This window comes from Dasypus novemcinctus, chromosome 12 (assembly GCF_030445035.2).
Source record: "Dasypus novemcinctus isolate mDasNov1 chromosome 12, mDasNov1.1.hap2, whole genome shotgun sequence".
NCBI classification, from domain to species: Eukaryota; Metazoa; Chordata; class Mammalia; order Cingulata; family Dasypodidae; genus Dasypus; species Dasypus novemcinctus.
This window is the reverse complement of record NC_080684.1, coordinates 95,361,023-95,380,706: the sequence shown is the minus strand read 5'-3', so window position 1 is coordinate 95,380,706 and position 19,684 is coordinate 95,361,023. Positions and strand designations below refer to the sequence as shown.

The window sequence follows — 19,684 nt, the reverse complement described above, 5'->3', positions numbered from 1 at the left end:
CAGTTCTCTAAAGAGCTTGTTTCCACTTCTTCTATGGTGGCCCAGAGACAGGGGCACCGCACTGGGAACCAGAAATTCTTTGTGTGCTATTTCTGTGGGACTACTGTGGCAGTGGGGGAGAAGCAAGTAAAGTGACTTTCAAGCTTTGACTGTAAGCTCAGTGAGGTCAAGCGTCATGTCTGTCTTTGCTCACGGCTGGTCCCCAGGGTCTGGTGCAGTGTCTGGACCACAGTCGGTGCTCAAATAAACAGCAACTATCTGGACAACTCGGCCCCTGCTCGTCCATGTTTACAAGGGAGAGGGGACTTGCTGTCTCCAAGGATACCACAGTGGTTTTCAGCACCGATGTTCATGAAGCCCCTTTCCTGGAGGCCCCACCACCTGCCCACCACTCCCGCCCCCTCCCCGACTCCTAGGACCCCAGACACATGAGTGTCCCTCCTAGCTCCTCGGCAAGCCCGTGGAGCAGTGCTGAGGAGGAGACTGGAAGCTGCCCGCCCCCAGCCTCCCTCCAGGCTGAGCGGGTGTCCCCTGCCTCCAGCCTGCCCCTCTCCACACACAAAGCACCACCTGGCTGACAGCAACGCTTTCAGGCCAATAGGATTATCCCAGTGAAACAAGGGAGACGGAAGTGAGATCCTCTCTTACTGCTGATCCTGGCTTTTGCTCACGTGCCCTGTGAGTGGGAGCTGCCAGCCAGTGCTAACTCAGCTCTGCTTCACTCTCACTGCTCTCCCGGGGACACCTGCCCTCCCTGCTGGCTTCACACCTTAAGGAAATGAACGTCTGTTCTTGCTCTCTGAGGAGAGTTGGGGGTCCTCATGCAAATTCTAGGCCACAGTCAGTGCAGAATGGCACTTGGGGCCCACACCCAATTGCAAGAGTCACCAGCTGGCCTTGTCCTGAGACGCTGCTGCACACAGGCTGGGTTTTCAGATCCAGTCGGCTGAATGGGTGGCAGGAGCCAGGGGCTGCACACCTGGTGTGACTTTGAACTTTGTATCTCTGGGTCTCTCATCGGATGGATGATGAGCTTGTGGCTGCAAAATGTTCCTAAATGATGCATTCCTAGCCCTGTCTGGAGAGATTTGGACTCGGCAGCGTGGGGTGGGCCAGGCGCCTGTATTTACAAAGTTGCCAGGAGACTGGGCTGCATGTCAGGCTGAGACTGGCTCCACGGCCCCTCGCAGCATGACAGCCGCCAGGGGTCTGAGGGCTCTGACATGGGCAGCGGGCTGCCTCTGCAGGCATGCACTGCAGGCCATCCCCCCTGCGCCCTCCACCTCTCTGCGAGCGGCCCTTACCCTTCCTCCGTCTCGTTGACGATGTCGCAGATCTCCATGTTGAGGGCCCAGTCCTCGCTCTGCAGGGAGCCATCTGTAGCTTTCTCTGAGGAAAAAAACCCCTAAGTCACAAAGGTGCCCAGTGGACAAACTCAAACAGCAGGGCTGGTGGTGTGGGGGTCAGGACGGAGAGGGGGGGGGAGAGGAAGCAAGCCAATGGGTGCTCTTTTCCGAATGGCCTCTGCATCCTTGGAGTAGCTGCGTGGAGCAGGGACAGGACTCCAGGCAGGCCTGGTCTCAGGGGGCCTGTTTTTGACATGACCATACAGAGACAGTATTCTGTCGTATTTTTGCAAATAAAATGTTTCCTCTTGATTTTATATTATCTTTTGAATTGGTAACCATTCATATGGGTCAAAACATAAAAAGTCCCAAAGGGGTCTGCTGTAGAACATAAATCTATCTCCTATCTCCCTCCCTGCCCCCCATCTCCTATTTCCTAGAGGCACCCATGAAGCAGACACATTTTTTACCTATGAAGCAAAGGATACGGGGTAGTTTAAATCCAGACCCCCATTATCAACAAGTGACCCCGCCTTTCTCTTCCCCCTTTTCCAGCCACTGGCTCTGTCAATAAACTGGGCCAATCCTGGTCTCCCTTGAAGACCTGCCCCAAGGAGCAGCAGTCATTCAAACAAGGCGTGGACATGGGACTTGACATAAAATTGCAATATGGTGGGGATTCATTTTTTGCGAATTGAGGTGAATTCCACATTATATAAAACTAACCATTTAAAAGTGACATTTAGACCATTTAAACTGTGGTGCAATCACTGCCTCTATCTAGTTCCAGAACATTTCATGGCATGGTGATTCCTAGGGTGAGATTTCCAGGCCAGGAGTTAGCTCCAAGATCCTCAGGGCCTGTCAAGGCTAGGGTTAGCAACTGCCAGTAACCGGGCTGGTGGCCTCTTGTGCACTAGACCTTGAGAGGCACCCACCGATGCTGGAAACAACGAATGCAGGAAGAGACAAGGCGAGGCCATCCACAAAAGGTCTTTTTAAGAAAATGAAGCCTATCCTTCCACTTAAACACATTGCCTACTTTTGTTTTCCTTGGTGTCCTTCTAGAGTCTGACCTCACGCATAAGCTCAGCCACAGCATGCGTGGATCATGCTGGCTCCTGCTTCTTTCAGGCAACAGGCTGTCACCCACATTTCCCCCTGCCTGGTGCACGAGCACCTGCGTAAATTCCACCCTCTACAACTGTGTGGTAAGACAGGCCTTGTCTAAGGATCCGCACTTCAGGCTCAGGGAGTAAGCCCCTTGGCAGTCTCTTCCCAGTTCAGGGCACTAACCGTGCCCCCCTCCTTTGCTGCTGCCAGTGCTCTGGACTGCTGTGGCTTCCAGACCCTGGCTAGGGTACTGGGCACTCCCACACCTCTGCGGCCATCCTCCCGGCCTCAGCCGTGCCTGCTGACTGGACTCTCTGACAGGCAGGCACAGTGCTACCAGCCAGCTGCCCACCAGTCACCAGGAACCCTTAAGGGACCCAGCACAGAGCACTTGTTATGCCACTTAATTGTCACAGCCTTCCTGTGAAGGAGGTTCACATCACCGCTGGGGGCATGATGATGGAGGCTCAGAGAAGGCAGGTGGCTCCTCACCTGCTGCCCAGCAGTTTACATGCCAGGCCTGTCCTGGGCACTAGGGTTACAATGGTGGACAAGACAGACATATAAGGTGCTTGCCCAATGGCGTACAAAGGAGGCTGCAGCACGCTCCAAACCCAGGGCAGAGGACAGAGGAGGGCCATCTCCGCTGGACCGGGCAGGGCCCTCTTCCTGCCAGGCAGGCAGATCCGGCCTGCTGGGCAATGCCTGGGCTGGACTGGCACAGTCAGCTCCTTAACCTGCGGCTGCTGACCTTTGTTTTGAAACTGGCCTGACTTTAGTTCCACCCTGAGACCCGCCTTGGGTTCTACAGAGAGATGGGTGTTGGCATGGCTCAGGAAACCTGCTGGGCAGCTGAGACAAGAAATGCGTGGCTTTACTCCCTGGATCACAGCTGGGGGAGGAGAGCAGTAGGAAAAAGATGATGAAGGGCCCACTCGAAAAGGGGTAAAAGAGGGACTCGTCCATCCCACACTACCAAGCTGCTTCTTAGGGCCACACTCCCCTCCCTTGAGGACGTGTTATGGAACCCCATGGAAGAACCAGAGAGGGTGCCCTCTGAGCAGAGGGGGCCGTGCCTGACTTTGGAGGACCCGGGGGGCGGTGACTAACAGAACATGCTGAATCTGCTCCTCCTTCACTGGCCCCATCTCAGGGACCCCCAGTCACCCCTGACCCCTGGCCCCTGTCACGGTGGTTGTGCAGTCCTGCCGACCCCAGCTCCTGGATCTCCCGCCCTGCCACCCACCCCCTTTCTGCTGCCCTCTTCTCTTTCCTAGCTTACTGCCTCAGCTGCCGTCAGCCTCCCACCTGGCTCCTTCCCCTTCATTCTCTGTGCTGCCCCAGAGTGAACTTTCTGAAACTTGAAAACGATCACGTCTCTCCTGTGCCCCAAATCTTTCACAGGCTCCTGAGTGGGGTGATCAAACCCCAGCCTGGCTACTGGCCCTCTCACAATCATAATCCCCTAGCCTCCCAAATGCCCACAACGTGCCACCTCACCCACCTGCTGATGTACAGGATGCACTTTAACCCCCCGGCCCTGCAAGGTGCACATTTTACCCTCCTCTAGCTAACGAGGAAGCTGAGGCTTAGGGAGGTCGGCAACTTGAAAAGGCCACCAGCCTAAGGGAAAGAGGGCGGCTGCTCCACAGCCCAGACTCCGACCAGCGCTGGTGCTGCCTCCCAATTCCCTTTGGTGGTCAGGGGGCTCTGCTTTCTAACGAGTCTCCTTCAGGACCACTCAGCCATCTGCCTCTCCTCCTGGACCCGGGACCCCAAGTTCGACCAGTGAGCCTCTTGACGGTTCCCCAAAGGGGTCCCTTTATGATCCCCAGTGGCCCCTGGGCCTCTCTCTTTTCCTGGGGGGACAGTGTCAAGGTTTCAGAAGGGCTTGTGGTGGTTTGGGGAGAGCAAAGAGGTTGTTAAAGGGCAGCTGGGATCTTCTTAAGTGAGTCAGGGTGGGCCACGGGGCCCCTGGAGCCTGAGTGTGATGCCCACCTGTGCAGAGCTGGCAAGTGCTTCAGCCCTGGGGGCCAGCAGTGGGCAGAGCCGCTCAGAGGATGGGGTATTTTTTTGGGGGGGTAAGGGGGGAGGCAGCCTACACAGCCAGGGAGAGGGGAAGAAGAGAAGAGGCAGAAGAGAGGCAGGTCCCAGGCGAGCCACGCAAGTAGAAGGAAGGTGTGGGGTGTGGGGGGCCTGGCCCTGCGCCGCGGCCGTCACACGCCCACTCCCTTCAGGTCTGGCGTAGACTGTGGGTGGGGCAGTGGTACGAGACCTCCGAAAGAGAGACCTCCGTGGGGAAGGCGTGCTCTGTTAGAGGGAAAGGTTTAAACCCACAGGAATCTAGTGCTATCTCAGTGTTTGTTTTTAACCACAAAAAAAGCAGCTTGCTTTTTAAAGCAGAGGGAATAAAAACACTGACTAGTGACCTGTGGCCAGAGAGTGACAATGGCCTTCCTAACCCCTGGTGCTACTGGTGGCCTCCAAAGGCTCCTGCAGTTGTGCACCTGTCCCCAGCTCCTGCAGGACCAGGCCGTGCGCCTCTGCCTGCCACGGGGCTGCAGCACTGGTGTCTGGGGTTGGCAGTTCCATGGGCTGGACCGTCGGGCACCTGTCTGTCTGTTTAGCAGTTTGTCCTCTCTGTGTTGGGCCTGTGCTAGAGGGCTCCAAGTAGTCTGCCTGGCATGAAGGCAAGGTCCACCTGCCCTCACAGAGAATCAGGGTTGGACAGCAGCCCAGGCTTGGGAGCCTGCCAGGCCTGGCCTTACCTCCTAACTCAAGGACTTTAAGAAGGATCCAACTCCTCTGAGTCTCGGTTTTCTCATCTGGAAAATAGGGATTAGACGACCTGCCTCACAGGGCAGTGTGACTTGATGAGACAGCACCGGGTGAAGGGCAGGTAATGAATATCTCAAGTTCTACGACTGTGACTTGGGCCAAGAGAAGGAAGGAGCGGCCACCAAGACACAGCAGACCACGCAATGCCACGTTCCAGGCGGCGGAGCTCCTGACCCCGGCCCGCTCATCCCCAGGTGGGCCCACAATCCCCAGCAGGAGCTGACCTCATGGCGAGCAGGGAAGCCCTGCTCCCTGGCCAGTCCCCTCCCTCCATCTCACTTTCCCGCTACTCTGGAAGAGGCTATTTCTACAGGTGCTCAGTGGAACCGTGGCCATTCCTTCCCAAGTCAGCGCTCAGGAAGCAGCCTGGAGCCTTCATCCCTACCACCCCACACCCTCAAGACAGCCACCAAATCCCGTGGATCCCAGAGTGGAAGCTGAGCTCAAAGTTCCCCGACGCTATCAGCACTGCGACAGCACTGGCTTGGCCCATCATTCCCCGGGCCTGGACCATCACCTCCACTCTTGGCTGCTTCTCCTCAAACATTGATCTTACCACGACTCTTCTCTGTCTAAAACTGCCTGGGACCCCCTACTGCCTGAGAGCCAAACACCTGACCTTTTCAGGGACAGAGAGGGACCTGCTGAGTGACCTAAGCCACCATCTGCTCTGTTCTCCACTCTGCTCAGGGTGCACATATGCCCTTGTTCTGCCCCACCTCTTGGCTTCTGCCTGCAAGGCCCTCGCTCCATCAGGCATCCAATCCACAGATACTGACGATGACAGTGGCACTTAGTACGCCCAAGGCACGCGTCTAAGCACTGCTCGCCAGCCCGGCCCCCTTCTCCCATGATGCTCAGATGGACGACAAGGCACACAGAGGTCGGTGACTTGCCCTTGCTCACACATGTCACAGAGATTGGCACCAAAAGAGGTCTGGGTGCCCAGTCTGTACTCTTAGCCACCACGTATGCTGAGGGTCTCTCGACATACCTGGAGACATCAGGGAACAAACCTGACATGGCCTGGCCTCAGGACGCTTACAGCCCAGTGGGAGGCCACTCTGGCATGACCAAGGTCTTCCTCCCATCCAGGAAGCCAGGGAAGGGGGTCTGGAGAAGAGGATATCCATGGAGGAGAGGAGATGAATTGGCAAAGCCCTGCTGGTCTTTTAAGGCCCCACCCCAGTGTTAGCTCCTCAGTGTTGCCTCCCCTGGCAGACTGTGTCACTCCTGTACTGTGCTGTGACAACAATGCCAAAATGACCACCACTCACTGCATGTCGATTAAGTGTCAGCTTGTGTAGTAGAGCATGTTCCCACGAGCCCCTCATTCCCAATCCAGAGTGTGTGGGCTCCCGATGCTGGTAAGCAACTTGCCCAGCGCCTGAAGTGGAGTCGGGATGCAAAGCTCTAGAACTCTCATGCTCTCCTCTCTCCTCTGCTCCTTCTAAGGACAGTTTTACCTGCCTGGGATGGACTCAGCTCACTAATTTTCTAGTCATCTCTATCTCATTAGGATCTACCCTCTGGGGAGAAGAGACCAGAGGTTCATTCAGCATTTGTGCAATGACTGACCCACTGAGCCTTCAGCCTGCCTAGCTGCTCCAATTCAATGCCGAGTAACTGGTGCCCTGCTGGTAAAGATGGACAATATTTACTGTACTTCACTGACTCTAAATTCCCTCCCTCTTTTACTCTTGACCACTTCTAATAATGGGATGTTCCTTACAAATGACACCACATCAGACTAGTTGCTAGTGTTTTTTTTTTTTTTTAACACTCCATGGTGTCTTAGATCCAATGAAATATGGTTTGTAAATAGTAAGAAATTGTTTTAAAGGTCATTGTCAACCCCAAGCAGACCTATTCCCATCCCATACTGTGGCCAAATCAAGGGCAGGGCTTCCCCCTCCTAGGGGACAGAGATACAGGAGTTAGTTGACAGTGGTAAACACCGACCCTCGCAGGACAAGCCAGGGCAGATGTGCCAAGTTCTGAGTGGCCCCTTAGGCCCTCCTTCAGGAAGCTCCCCCGAGCTCCTCCTTCTTCGGGGCCCAGCAAGGCCTCATGCGCGGCAATTTCTTTTTAGTCCAAACTTATTTGGAACCCGAAGATTGCCGGTTAGTCAGAAGCTATCAACCCCAGGAGGAAGCAAGCAGTTTAACCTCTGAAACTGTGAGCCAAAAAATTCCTGTCGTTAAGACAACTCACTGTAGGGTATTTGTTTTAGCAGCCGGGAAACTAAAACAGCACATAATGGTATTGTGTTATTTTTATTTTCATTTTTTTTGTGGTACCGGGGCAGGGGAATGAGCCCAGCGACCTCGTAAGTGGGAAGCCGGTGGCGCTCAACTACCGAGCCACGTCAGTCCCTTGAGTTGTTTTTTTCGTTTATTTGCTTGTTGTTTGTGTTTAGGAAGCACTGGGAACTGAATCTGATACCTCCCATGGGGGAAGCAGGAACTCAATCACTGGAGTCACATCCGCTCCCCATTGTTTATTTTTAAATAGGAGTCTTTGTTTTGCATCTTGTAGAGACACACCGAAATATTTATCAATGAAACCACCTAAGCTTTGGAATTTGCGTTCACCTCCCCTGTCCCCATCCATTCACTCTGGTATCCCCTCATTCTTCCCACCATTCACCCCACCCCATCCCCACCCATCCATCTACCTACCTACCTTCTAAGTGCCTTCAGCACAATTTCCCACCCATTTCTTTTCCCTCTCACCAGCATTCTCTGAGCAGCTACTGTGTGTCCAGCCCTGTGCCAGGCAAAGATGAAGATATAATCCCTCCTCTGAAGAAGCTTCTCAAGCAGTAACAGAAAACACCCTCACAAATATTTTCAGAGCAAAATGACAAGTGCCATAACTGAGGTCAGTCCAGGGTGCTGTGGGCGCCAAAAAGAGGGGGTGAAAATGGCTGAGGGAATTGGGAAGGTTCCAGTAAGAAGGGGACATCTGAGCTGAGCAAAGAAGCAAGAGCTGCTAGGTCGATGAGGGTGGAGGGGGGTCCCAGGAGAAGAACAGCATTTGCTGAATGAATAAATCGATGATGTGTGAAGGCTCAGCCTCATGAAAGATGAAGAGGAGGAAAGAGGGTCTTGATGGTCAGGCTTAGGGACTGGGGATCAGTGACCCACATGGAAGAAGAAAAGGCAGTACTGCAAGACCAGGGCAGGGTCCAGGAGCCTGAGGGAAGCTGAAGGGCCCAGAGGGAGAGAGGCAACCAGAAGAGAGAGCAGACCATGGTGAGGCAGACAGGAATGACGTCAACCACTCAGGACAGACCAAAAGCTCAATGCCAGCCAGACGGTATCAACCACAAAAGTGCGGTGGCAACTGTAGCCTACCCAACAGCCACTGCTCCCCATGCCCTTTTGCCAGCGCCTGGTCCAGAGGTGGACAAATGACGTAGTTCTGATCAATGAGAAGTATGGAATGTCTCCTGGGATTGTGGTGGGGGGAGAAGGCTTTCCTTCTGAGATATGGAGGCACAGCCTAGGGAGAAGAAAGTGTTTTGTTTTTGCTTGCTTTTTAGGGGTACCGCCATTGAATCCAGGACCTTGTACATGGGAAGCAGGTACTCAATCAGTGAGCTACACCTGAAGAAGTCTTTTTAATTGCTCCCTGCCCCCCTTCCTTCCTCCCTTTGGGAGGCAAGTTTGAGAACATGGTGCCTGGAGTTTGAGATATGAGGTGACAACTCGAAGACAAAGAGCCAACATCAAGGACAGAGAGGGAGAGAGTCGGGGTGTTTAAAGACATTGCTGAGCTGTCAAACCAGGCCTGAACTTGCTGACCTTCAGACTTCTTGGCGGGTAAATAAAATACCCTACTGTGGGGTTTAAGCCTCTGCTGGTTGGGCTTCCTCTTCCTTGCAGCTGAGAACATCCCTGATTTGTGTACAGAGTTCCAGCTGCACTGGCTTTCCCATGGGACTGCTGCGCTACGGACAACCACAGCCTGGCACCAGAGGGTCGCTGGTCCCTAGGATGCAGGCACCAAGGTCTGGCTCGGCCCGTCTTTCTACCTCCCTCTTACTGGCAGCTCAGGGCTCGCTGCGCTCCCCCACACCCTGGCACACCCCATCATACTTCCGTGCTTTTGAACATGCCGTCCTTCTTCCAGGAATGTGCTCCTTCCTGCCTCTTCCACCTTGACTTATGCTCCTGAGCCCAGCTCAATGGTCAGGTTTGCTGGAGGGGCCCGCCTAACCCTGCCAGACGTCTGCTCTTTCCACTCACCAGGCCAACAGCCTTTGGCAGAGGCCACAGCTGAAAGCTCTGTTGAGTGGACTTGTTAAAATAACTCCACAGCAGTGATTTCTTTGTTCCTACATCTGTCTCTCCCATTAAGCTAGGAGCTCCTCAAGGGTAGAGATTAGAGTGAGAATTCCCGAATTCTCTATACCAGACAGAATCTGGCTCATGATAAATCTGAGGATATGTTTGCTGAATGGATGAAGGATATGACCAGACTCACCAGGATAGTAAGCCTTTAATTTAAATGAAATACTTCCACCTCCTGGCTCCCACTGATCCACTGGCAGCTGTTGTATAGAAGTTCTAATCTTTCTTTTAGTGGTCAATTCTTTTTCGAGTTTTACTTTTTTTTAAAAGATTTATTTATTTATTTCTCTCCCCTATCCCCCTCCCCAGTTGTCTGCTCTCTGTGCCCACTCACTGTGTGTTCTTCTGTGACCGCTTCTATCCTTATCAGTGGCACTGGGAATCTGTGTTTCTTTTTGTTGCGTCATCTTGTTGTGTCAGCTCTCCATGTGGGCGGCACCATTCCTGGGCAGGCTGCCCTTTCGCACTGGGTGGCTCTCCTTACGGGGTGCACTCCTTGCACGTGGGGCTCCCCTACGCGGGGGACACCCCTGCGTGGCAGGGCACTCCTTGTGCGCATCAGCACTGCGCATGGGCCAGCTCCACATGGGTCATGGAGGCCCAGGGTTTGAACCGCGGACCTCCCATGTAGTAGGCAGACGCCCTAACCACTGGGCCAAGTCCGAAAACCATATCCCTCCTAAATCTTTCCTCTGAGCTAATATCCTTAATCCTGGTGACCACTCTGCTCTGGACAAGATCTCCAGTGCCTTTGCCATCTGACTGATGCCCTCTGGACACAGGCCAGCTGAGATGTCCACCTGGAAGCACAGAGTGGGCGCTCACCTGCCACACTCACTGCCCATACTGGACACTCTATTTCTATGACTGCAGACTACAACTGCATCAGGTTTTTATTAACTTCATACCACACAGCCAACTCTGAGCCTGTCTCTCTGAGAGACACTCTTCATTGGGTCACAGTATTTAGCTTTTCTAGCCTCCCTTGCAGCTAGAGGTAGCCTTGTGACACAAGTAAGAGTATTCTGAGCAGCTCCAGGGAAAGGTTTTGCTCTCTTGATAACAGAGGTAGAGGCAGCAAGTGCCTTCACCTGTGTTTCCTGCCACAAGGTCACATGCATCAGGGTGAAACCAATATACTAAGGGTGAGGGCACAGAAATTCAGGAAGAGCCATTATTGAACAAATTCATTCAAAATGGACACTGGTGTTTTCACTTAAAGCAAAATCCAGCAAGCCTCTTTCAATTCCTAGGGGAAGCGGTGAGGTGGAAGTTAGGAGAGTATGATCCAGATATGGACAAGTCCCAGTTAAAGTCCTGACTTGAGTACTCCTCAGCTGTGTGACTGGGTGAGTTCCTTAACCTCTCTGTTCTTCCTCTGCAGAAAGGGATAATGGGAAAACACACTTTCCATGGTTGTGTGAGGAGGAAATGAGAGAATGCATTTCAAGCACACTGTAGCCTATCTAGCACATGGTAAGCACCAAAACAAATGTATCCACTACAAAAATATGAACCAAAAAATGGGCACTCAGGGAAGCAGATGTGGCTCAAGTGATTAAGCTCCCACTTTCCACATGGGAGGTCCTTGGTTTGGCTCCCGGTGCCTCCTGAAGAAAACAGTGAGCTGATGCAATGGGCAGATTTGCCAAGATGATACAACAAAAGACACAAGAAGAAAAACACAGTGAGAGACACAAAAAAATAGGGAATGGAGGTGGCTCAAGCAATTAGGTGCCACCCTCCCACATTGGAGGTCCCAGGTTTGGTTCTCAGCGTTTCCTAAAAAGAAACAAGAAAGACAATAGACCAAGAAGTGCAAACAACGAGGGGGTGGGGAAATAGATAAAACAATAAGCCTTTTAAAAAAAAAAGGACAGTCAATTGTTGGAGAATTTCAAACACTCCCATATAATAGATTTTCAATCACATACGTGTAGAAGGCATTTTTTTTTTTCCTCAGTCAGCAAGCTGTCTTGAAGCCTACTTTCCAAAGGAACAATTCTTTCCAGACCTGGTATGGAAAGTTCCATCAGTTTCCTAAGTTACTGAGCCACCCTTCCTTAAAACCCTGGCTAAGTCACCCTGCCATTCTTCAACCACAGGCCACAAGAGGAACCCTAAAATATCTTACAGTGGGCATTACTTCTCGAACACATAATCTTAAAGTTGATCTAACTATAGTTACCAACTGAAGAACATTTTGGTTAGATGGAGAAAGGTTTTTAAAAACTATACAGGCAAGAGATGGAAGGGTTGGGAAAGCAGAGGCCTGAAGTGGCTGGCTGAGGTTCTCTTCCCCCAGCTTGTGAGTCTAAAAGACGTTCTCGACAGCCTGGGTGGTGGAAGCAGAGAAGGGCTGACGCGGCACCAACACGAACAAGTTCAAACTGAACGGTGGGCAGTTCTGTCCTTCCTTAAGTTCTCCTGGTCTCAGCCTCACAGGGGCTGGCTGGCTGCTCTCCCCACCCCCTCCCCTGGCTCTTTCCTTCTCTTCTCTGCCTTCCCTCCCAGGAACAAAGCCCAGTCCCTCTTCTCCGGCCTTACATGGTGGCGTTCCTCTATCTATTGTCAAATTTCCCATCCAGTGAGGCATGGAATCCCTTGGAGATTTTGTCACTTACCTGAGAAGCACAGCCTCGAAGGGGCTGAGCTGGCACTTAGTCCCAGCTCTTTTCTGAGTTTTTATTTTATTTTTCAATAAATCAATTTTATTGATACATATTAATAAAGCACGCAGCTCATCCAAAGTGTACAATCAATGGTATTTGGTATAATCACATACTTTTGCACCTATCATCTCCATCATCATTAAAGCATTTCATTATTTCCATATTACTACTACTACTAAACAACAAACTGGCAAACTTCTTCACCCCTTGATCTTTCTATGCTTCCCTTGATGTACATAGCTGCTATTTCTGGCTATTCTTACACAAATATTTATTCAGCAGTCTTACTGAGATATATTCACATACCACATGATCTACCCAAAGTCCCAGTTCTCTTCTGATGTAGGGTTCATCCATGCTCTGACCCTGTTTCAGGTTGCTTAAGCCCAAGGGACCAAAATGTGGTACCTGGGATCTTGCTGGTGGGCTCAGGGGCAAATTTAAAAACATTTTTATAGTTACATATTCATTTTAATGAAGAAAACCATCTCATCAGTTAATTACATAGGATGAGGTCAGATGAAAAAAATAAGCCAATTAAAAGAGAACATGTGACAATAATAAAAAAAAAAAGCCATGTGGGCAGATAAAAATCATAAAAGTGGTGCAGGAAGGACAGAAGTTGGGGGACATGGGCCTGCAGCGAGGCGCTCTTGGTGAGCAGGTAGAATCAATGTGCCCTGAGTCCCCCTACTTCTCCCAGGGCGAAGGCCCAATGCTAATTAGAAGACACTGAGGGTTCTGTCCTTTCTCTAAAACCAGGAGAGCGGAAATCTGGGACTTTACTCTTATTTCTTTGAGCTCACTGAGAGAAGAAAACCTATTTGCCAGTTCCAGCCACAGGGGCAGGCCAAGGCCTAATCCCCAAGTGAGGATCGGTACCACCCCACGGCCTGAAACCTGACCTGAGAACATGGCTGCCACCCAGCCAGGGACTGCTCATTCCCAGGGACACAGAGACCAGCACAAAGGCGGTGCTGGAGTCAAAGCCCGGGGTGGGGGCGCACCCTGGCTCCCACACTACCTTGCTCTCTACCCCAGGAAATGGCAATCACATGAGTGACTAATCACAGCAGCTAACGATGATGGACACTTCCTATACTGCACACACGGGGTAGAGGGAGTCACCACACAGCAACACGCCCACCTCACAGCACAGCAGCCCCGTCTGATAGATGAAATGGAAGGAGAGCAAGGTTAAGTAATTTGCTCCACGTAACAAAGCAGGTGAAGGCTGAACCAGATTCAGACATCGGTCTGAGCCTTACTCGGACAGGCAAAGCCCTTTCTAGACCTCATCCTGTCATCCTCAAGAAAGAGATGTGGGCTCTGACCTGGCTCCAGCATTTATAGATCAGGACTGAGGCTTCAGGATGTGAGGGCTCCCCAGGGCACAGTGCTGAGAAGTGGTCATCAGCATGCCCTGGGACCCCACTGTGGTGAACGCTGCCCTCCATCATTCTGCCTCTGGCCAAATGGTCTGATCCAGAGGTCAGCAAGCTGTTACCCATGTGCCAAATTCAGTCCACCACCTGTTTTCACATGGCTCATGAGCTAACAATGGTCTTTACATTTGTAAGTGGTTGGGAAAAAGAATTAAGAATATATTTCATGATGTCCATAAATAAAGTTTTATTGGAATAGAGTCAATAATTTGTTTATGGGTTGTTTATCTATTGCCTACGGCTGCTTTCATGCTGTAACAGTAGAGAAGAGTAGTTGTGACTGTGTATGGCCTGCAAAGTAAAAAATGTTTACTATCTGTTCCTTTACAAAAAACGTTTTCTGAAAACAAACAAAACAAAAATGTTTGCAGCCTGCTCGTCTAGTTCACCCTGCCAGCCAATGTGGGAATCCTCTTTACAGCTGGCCAGGGACAGCTCTCCCTTGCCTTTTCCCCTTTCCCTTCCAGTGCAGGGCTCAGACAGGCTCTGAGCTCTTCTTCCCTCTCATCAGGCCAACCCTGCCCCCACCCCCCAAAGGAGGCTGGTCCCGAGTGCCTGCCCATACATATTTGCAGCTTCTCTGGTCTGCAGCTTGCTTTCCTAGGTCAGATGGATTTCTGACTCAAAGTGCCAGGGGGCAGCTGACAGCCAGAAGTGGAAAATGAGATACTTGGGTTGCCTTCTGACAACTGTCTATAAAAAATAGCCAGTGAGATCTGTCCTCAGATAATACCTACAAAAGGTTTTGAAATCCTTGAAAGAAGAGGATTGTAACACCATTGGTGTAACATGTTCATACCACCCGGAACATGGTACCTGGAGTTCGACTATGAGGGGATGCAGGCTGCTGCCCCCAGGAAGCTCCCTACCACTCAGTACTCACTGATCAGCCAGAGGCAGTGTGGGGACTGCAGAGGACCTGACTCTGCAACCAGAGACACCTGGGTCTGGATTTCAGCTCAGGCCCTGACTGGTTGTGAAACCTTGGGTAGTGATATGTTCCACCAGACTTAACTTTTGGTGAATTGGAGGGAAAAAAACCCCCCATCGAGTCACAGTGAAGGTTAAAAAAGATAGTACCCAGCACTAGCATAATACCTGGCATATCAAAATTACTCACAAACCTACTTTTACTAGGTGCCAGGCACCACACTAGGTACTGGGGGTTCAGATAAATAAGGTACAGTCACTGCTCTCGAGAAGTCTAGTCAAGCTAAGGAGACAGATATGCACAACCACTGAGAACAAGTGGTAGTGCTACATTTGTATGGGGATGCCGGAAATAATAAAATTGATGATGACAATGATGGCAAGAGCTAATGCATCCTGCCTACCCGCAATGTGCCAGGGACACTCAACGGATTATCTCAGTGCATTCTCATAACCACCCTGTGAGGTGGATGCTGTTCTCATGCTCTATAGGGGAGGAAACTGAGGCTCAGAGCCAAAGGTCACACAGTGAGGGAGCCCAAGGAGCTAGGATGATGGGAGCACCATCACGGAATTGGTTAATCGTGCTCAGGGATGCCAACTCTACAGCGCTCTACTCTCAGCCAACAAGAGGGTGGGAGTTGGCAGGCTTGAAAAGAGATTATTTTATTCTGGCAGTGAGGAGGGGCCTGGTTTACAGAATGCAAACAGCTGATACCAGGTCCAACAACCATAATCAGAGCCAGTTGGTGGTACAGAAGTACCACTTTAAAAGAATATGGAATCCTGAGACCACTATTTCAAATTGCAGATATTCTTCATTTAATTCTATTCGTAGACCTCTTCATCTTTGTTTCAAACTTCAATGGCTCTGGGAGTTAAGTCTCAGCTCTACTATTTTTTTTTTAAGATTTATTTTTATTTACTTCTATCCCCTTCCCCCCGTTGTCTGCTGTGTCTATTTGCTGTGTGTTCTTCTCTGCCCACTTGCATTATCCAGTGGCACTGGGAAACTGAGTCTCTTTTTTGCCGTGTCATCTTGCTGTGTCAGCTTTCCATGTGTGCGGTGCCACTCATGGGCAGGCTGCGTTTTCACACGGGGAGGCTCTCCTTACAGGGTGCACTCCTTGTGAGTGGGGCACCCCTGCATGGCAGGGCAGCAATGCACAGTGGGCCTGCTTACCATACGGGTCAGGAGGCCCTGGGGATCGAACCCTGGACCCTCCATATGTAGATGGATGTTCTAACAGTTGAGTCATGCCCGCTTCCCTCAGCTCTACTATTAATTTACTGGGGTCTTGGTTGAGTTACAGTCTCCACCTTCACCCCTTTTTGGGTCCTAGGCTTTTTGTGTGAAATGCAGGGGTTGGACTAGAACAGAGGTTTTCAGTAAGTGGTCCCCAAAGCAGCAGCATTGCTACCGCCTGGTTAGAAACGCAATAACAGGGCTCCACCCCAAACCCACAGAGACAGAAACTCTGGGGGTGGGCTCAGCAGTCTATACTTTTACACACCCTCCGGGGGATTCTGATGGGAAGCCCTGGGGTTAGAAGATCCTGGAGGTAAGGACCCTTCCAGTAGTAAAATTTGGTTCGTATCTCAGGGCATTATGATTTAGTAGCACTCTCTTTCTGTAGACGTATTTCTTGCCCAGGACAGGCAAATCTTCAGGGTAAGCAGAGACACTAAATTTTCTTTGGCCAGCTAAAGACCAGAGCCCAGGTGAGCTTTTCCGAAAAGCTCAGGAATAAGTGCCTGACTTTGAAGGTCAGATTTCTTTCTTTTCTTTTCTTTTTTTAAGTAGGGAGTCTCCAAGTTGGCAAGTGATGAAAGTAGTGGCATACTTTTGGAGAAATAAAGATGAGAGAAGTGCTCTTTTAAGCTCCAAAACAGTGACTCACTGTGGAGGGTGTGTTGGGGGGAGGGGTGGTCCTCTGAGAGGACAGTTTCTCCTCCCTGGTCCAGGAGCTTCCTGGTATGTAAATCAACAGCCACCTCCCTCTTGGAGAGATGATTACAAAACCTCAGAAGAGCCACAAACAGCCACAGTGGCAATTACAACACAGGGCTGGGTCCACAGAATTGAGTGAGGTTTGGTTTCAAGACAGTAAGAATGAAAGAGTGCCTTGTCTAAAAGATCCAATTTTCCCAGTCTGGATTTAAGGCTAACAGTAATGAAAAAGATGAGACCTTAACGTCACAGTACTGAAGGCCTTTTCCTCATGAAAGAAGGGGGCACGCCCAGACCGTCCCTGAAGAAGCCTTAGCTGATTGGGCCATGGCCTGTGGGTGGTCCCCAGTCTGTGCCCAGGAATGAGTACCTAGGAGACCCACTGCCCAGCAATTTCCAGGGATTCCCGACCTTGGCTTGGTTGTACGTCAGTAAGAACACCAACGATAATAAATTTCTCACAGAGCACTTGTACTTCGTTTACTAACGAATTTAATCTTCGCAACAAGCCCACGGAAGTATATCCTCATATTAAGATGAGGAAACCTGGGCCCAGAGAGGTTCGGTCACAGAACCAGCAAGCCTCCTGTCAACAGTGCAAAGAACCACGGACAAGCAGCCAGGACTCAGCGACTGGTGCATCTCCGTCAGCGTGCCCGGCTGTCCCATCTACTTCAAGGAGGGAAGCACTCTGGCTCAGAGGTTCTGCGACTCTCTGAGGAGGGATCTGACGCTGGTTCGTGAAAGGAGCCAAGGCAAACGCGTCCCGAAACCTTGGTCTTTCAGGCCGGGCCTCCCTGTCGAGCGGGGGTCTCGGCGCCCAGAAGGGTGTCAGTCTCTGCGTCTGCCGGCGCTCGGGACCCGGGAGGATGGGGGGCTGCCAGTTCGCCCGCTCCCCGCAAGTCGCCCGCCCGGACCCCGAGCCCTAGCCTCTCCCTCCTGGGAGATGAGACTCCTAGTCCTTCTCAGGTATCCGTGTCGGGAGAGTCCGGAAAGCCAGGAAGATGGCAGGAGCCCGGGCGGCAGGGCCCAGGCTGGGGAAGCCATGAGGGAAACAGTCGAGGGACCCAAGGACTGCAAAACCTCGTAGCCCCTTTAACCGCAAAAACTTCCTACCTAGACCCGGGACCCCAGCGGGTGCACATTGGCTGAGCCGCGGTCCCGCAAGCCCGCCCCCCTCTTTATTTATTGGCTGCTGTGAGCATCCATCACAAGTTGAGGCTTCTTAATGGAGCATGGTCTTTGTCAATCAAGGGTGGGCGGGAGACCGGGGGGGGGGGCGGAGATGGGTGAGAGACACGCCAGCCTCCTTCGCCTCCCGGCCTCCTGACTGGGGACCTGCGGGTGCCCCCGGGGACAGCCCTGGGGCGGGACTGTGCGGGGCTCTCGGGACTCACCGATGCGCTGTCCCACCGGAGAGCTGAACGGGTTCCCTAGGAGAAAGTCCATTGCCGCGGCTGCTGCTGCCATCAACCGGGGGAATCAGCTGACAGCAACCGCCAGCGCCGCCGACCCCGTCACGTGACACGGCGGACGCGAGGCGCCGGGGGGCGGGGCGCAGGGAATCCAGAGCGAGCCACAGGCCCCGCCCCCGGCCTGCGAGGGTGGGGCGCTAGAGGCAGAGGGCGATGACCTCACTGCAGCTGACTCGGCGTCAGCGGAACGTCACGCTCGACGTCACGCACAGACGGAGCGCTGGGGGCCCGAGAGCGTGAGCCTTTCTAAGCCAAGCTCTCAAGCATTTTGGAAGGTTTTACGTGAGGTCTCATGGTCTATTCATCTCACTTTTGGAAAGCCGGGGCCCAGACCTGGGAATTGACCAGGTCGAGGCTCTACAGCAAGCTCAGACTACAGGTCTTAGTGTCTTAGCGCTCAGCCCTATGACTGGGCTACACACTCAACGCTGGGGTTGACAGCCTCTCTGGACCTGTTGTCTCTCTGGCTTGGTGTGACTCTTCCTATTTGATGTCGAAGTCTCACTGCTTCGAGAAGCATTGTGCTTGCTGCCCAAATAGGAGGCAAGGGCCAGGAATCTGTAGTCTACCTTCAATAATGGAGTGAAATCCAACTAAACGAATTGCAGCTAGGACAGGCTAGAATACAGGGAACAGAAAACACTCTCATCTAGTCAGGGTTGGGGCCATTAATTTCGTGTAGTCCAAACAGCTTCCATTTTCTCCTCTGGATGTTGGAATTAGATCAAGCCCTCAACCTTTTTTTTTTTGGAGGGGGGGTCACAAGCTCCTTTGAGAATCGAAGAAAGTCATTAGCCTTTTGAAGAGAAAAGGCAGAGATACAATTTTGCTTATAACCTCAGGGAGTTAAGGGATTCCTGAAGTACAATACTGGAACCGAAGTTAAGACTCTTAAAGGTCTCTCCCAGTTTTGTGATTCTAGTATCTTAACCTTCTTGGCTGTGTACCTTGTTTCAGCTAAGTCACCTACACATTAGATCCCTGATCTATTATTTGGTTATGGTTTGTAGTTTTCTTCTAATGTACTCCAAAAGCTGCAATAACTACTGCTTTGTTAGTTTGGGTTACTGAAAGTTGCTTTGTTATTTACTGACTATAATAGCTGTGATTTTTAAGTCTGAAATGCTAATAAATTGACTGCACAACTTAGGATGGAACACCTAAATTAGAACTTCATCATTTGCGTATGTTGATTTGTTTGAGCAGCTGTAGGGGCTGACATCTTTACCATACAAAAACTTTACCATACGAAAACTTTATGGATTGTACACCTGTGCCTTGAAGTGTTTTACTAATGCACATGAGACCTGGGATACAACGTCTATTTTACTTATCACTGTTGTCTAGCTCAATGACCATCGTATGAAAATTCAAATAAGCCAATCTACCTTCAATGATAGTATTTGGATTATAAGCAGAGATTTATATTTAAGATGATCTTTGTGACAGGTACATATTTTTATTTAAGCTGTATTGTTTGTTTTTTATGGAGTATATTTAGCATGATGTTGGGTAGTGATTTATCAGTTCTTGTCTTCTTGCATCGCTCTGGTTTA

At 51.3% G+C, this 19,684-nt stretch overlaps 1 protein-coding gene across 3 annotated transcripts in view; it reads right to left on the bottom strand.

Moving 5' to 3' along the window:
• The window catches only part of TOM1 (target of myb1 membrane trafficking protein), a 40,602-nt gene extending 22,411 nt beyond the window's left edge, over positions 1-18,191 (bottom strand). For all 3 annotated transcript variants that reach the window (XM_058308688.2, XM_058308690.2, XM_058308691.1), the window contains exons 1-2: positions 18,051-18,191; positions 1,305-1,389 (exon numbers count right to left, since the gene is read on the bottom strand). In XM_058308688.2, coding sequence (XP_058164671.1) covers positions 1,305-1,389; positions 18,051-18,123 — 158 coding nt within the window. In that variant the 5' untranslated portion in view covers positions 18,124-18,191. The remainder of the gene's footprint in view (positions 1-1,304; positions 1,390-18,050) is intronic.
• Positions 18,192-19,684: the final 1,493 nt, after the last annotated feature.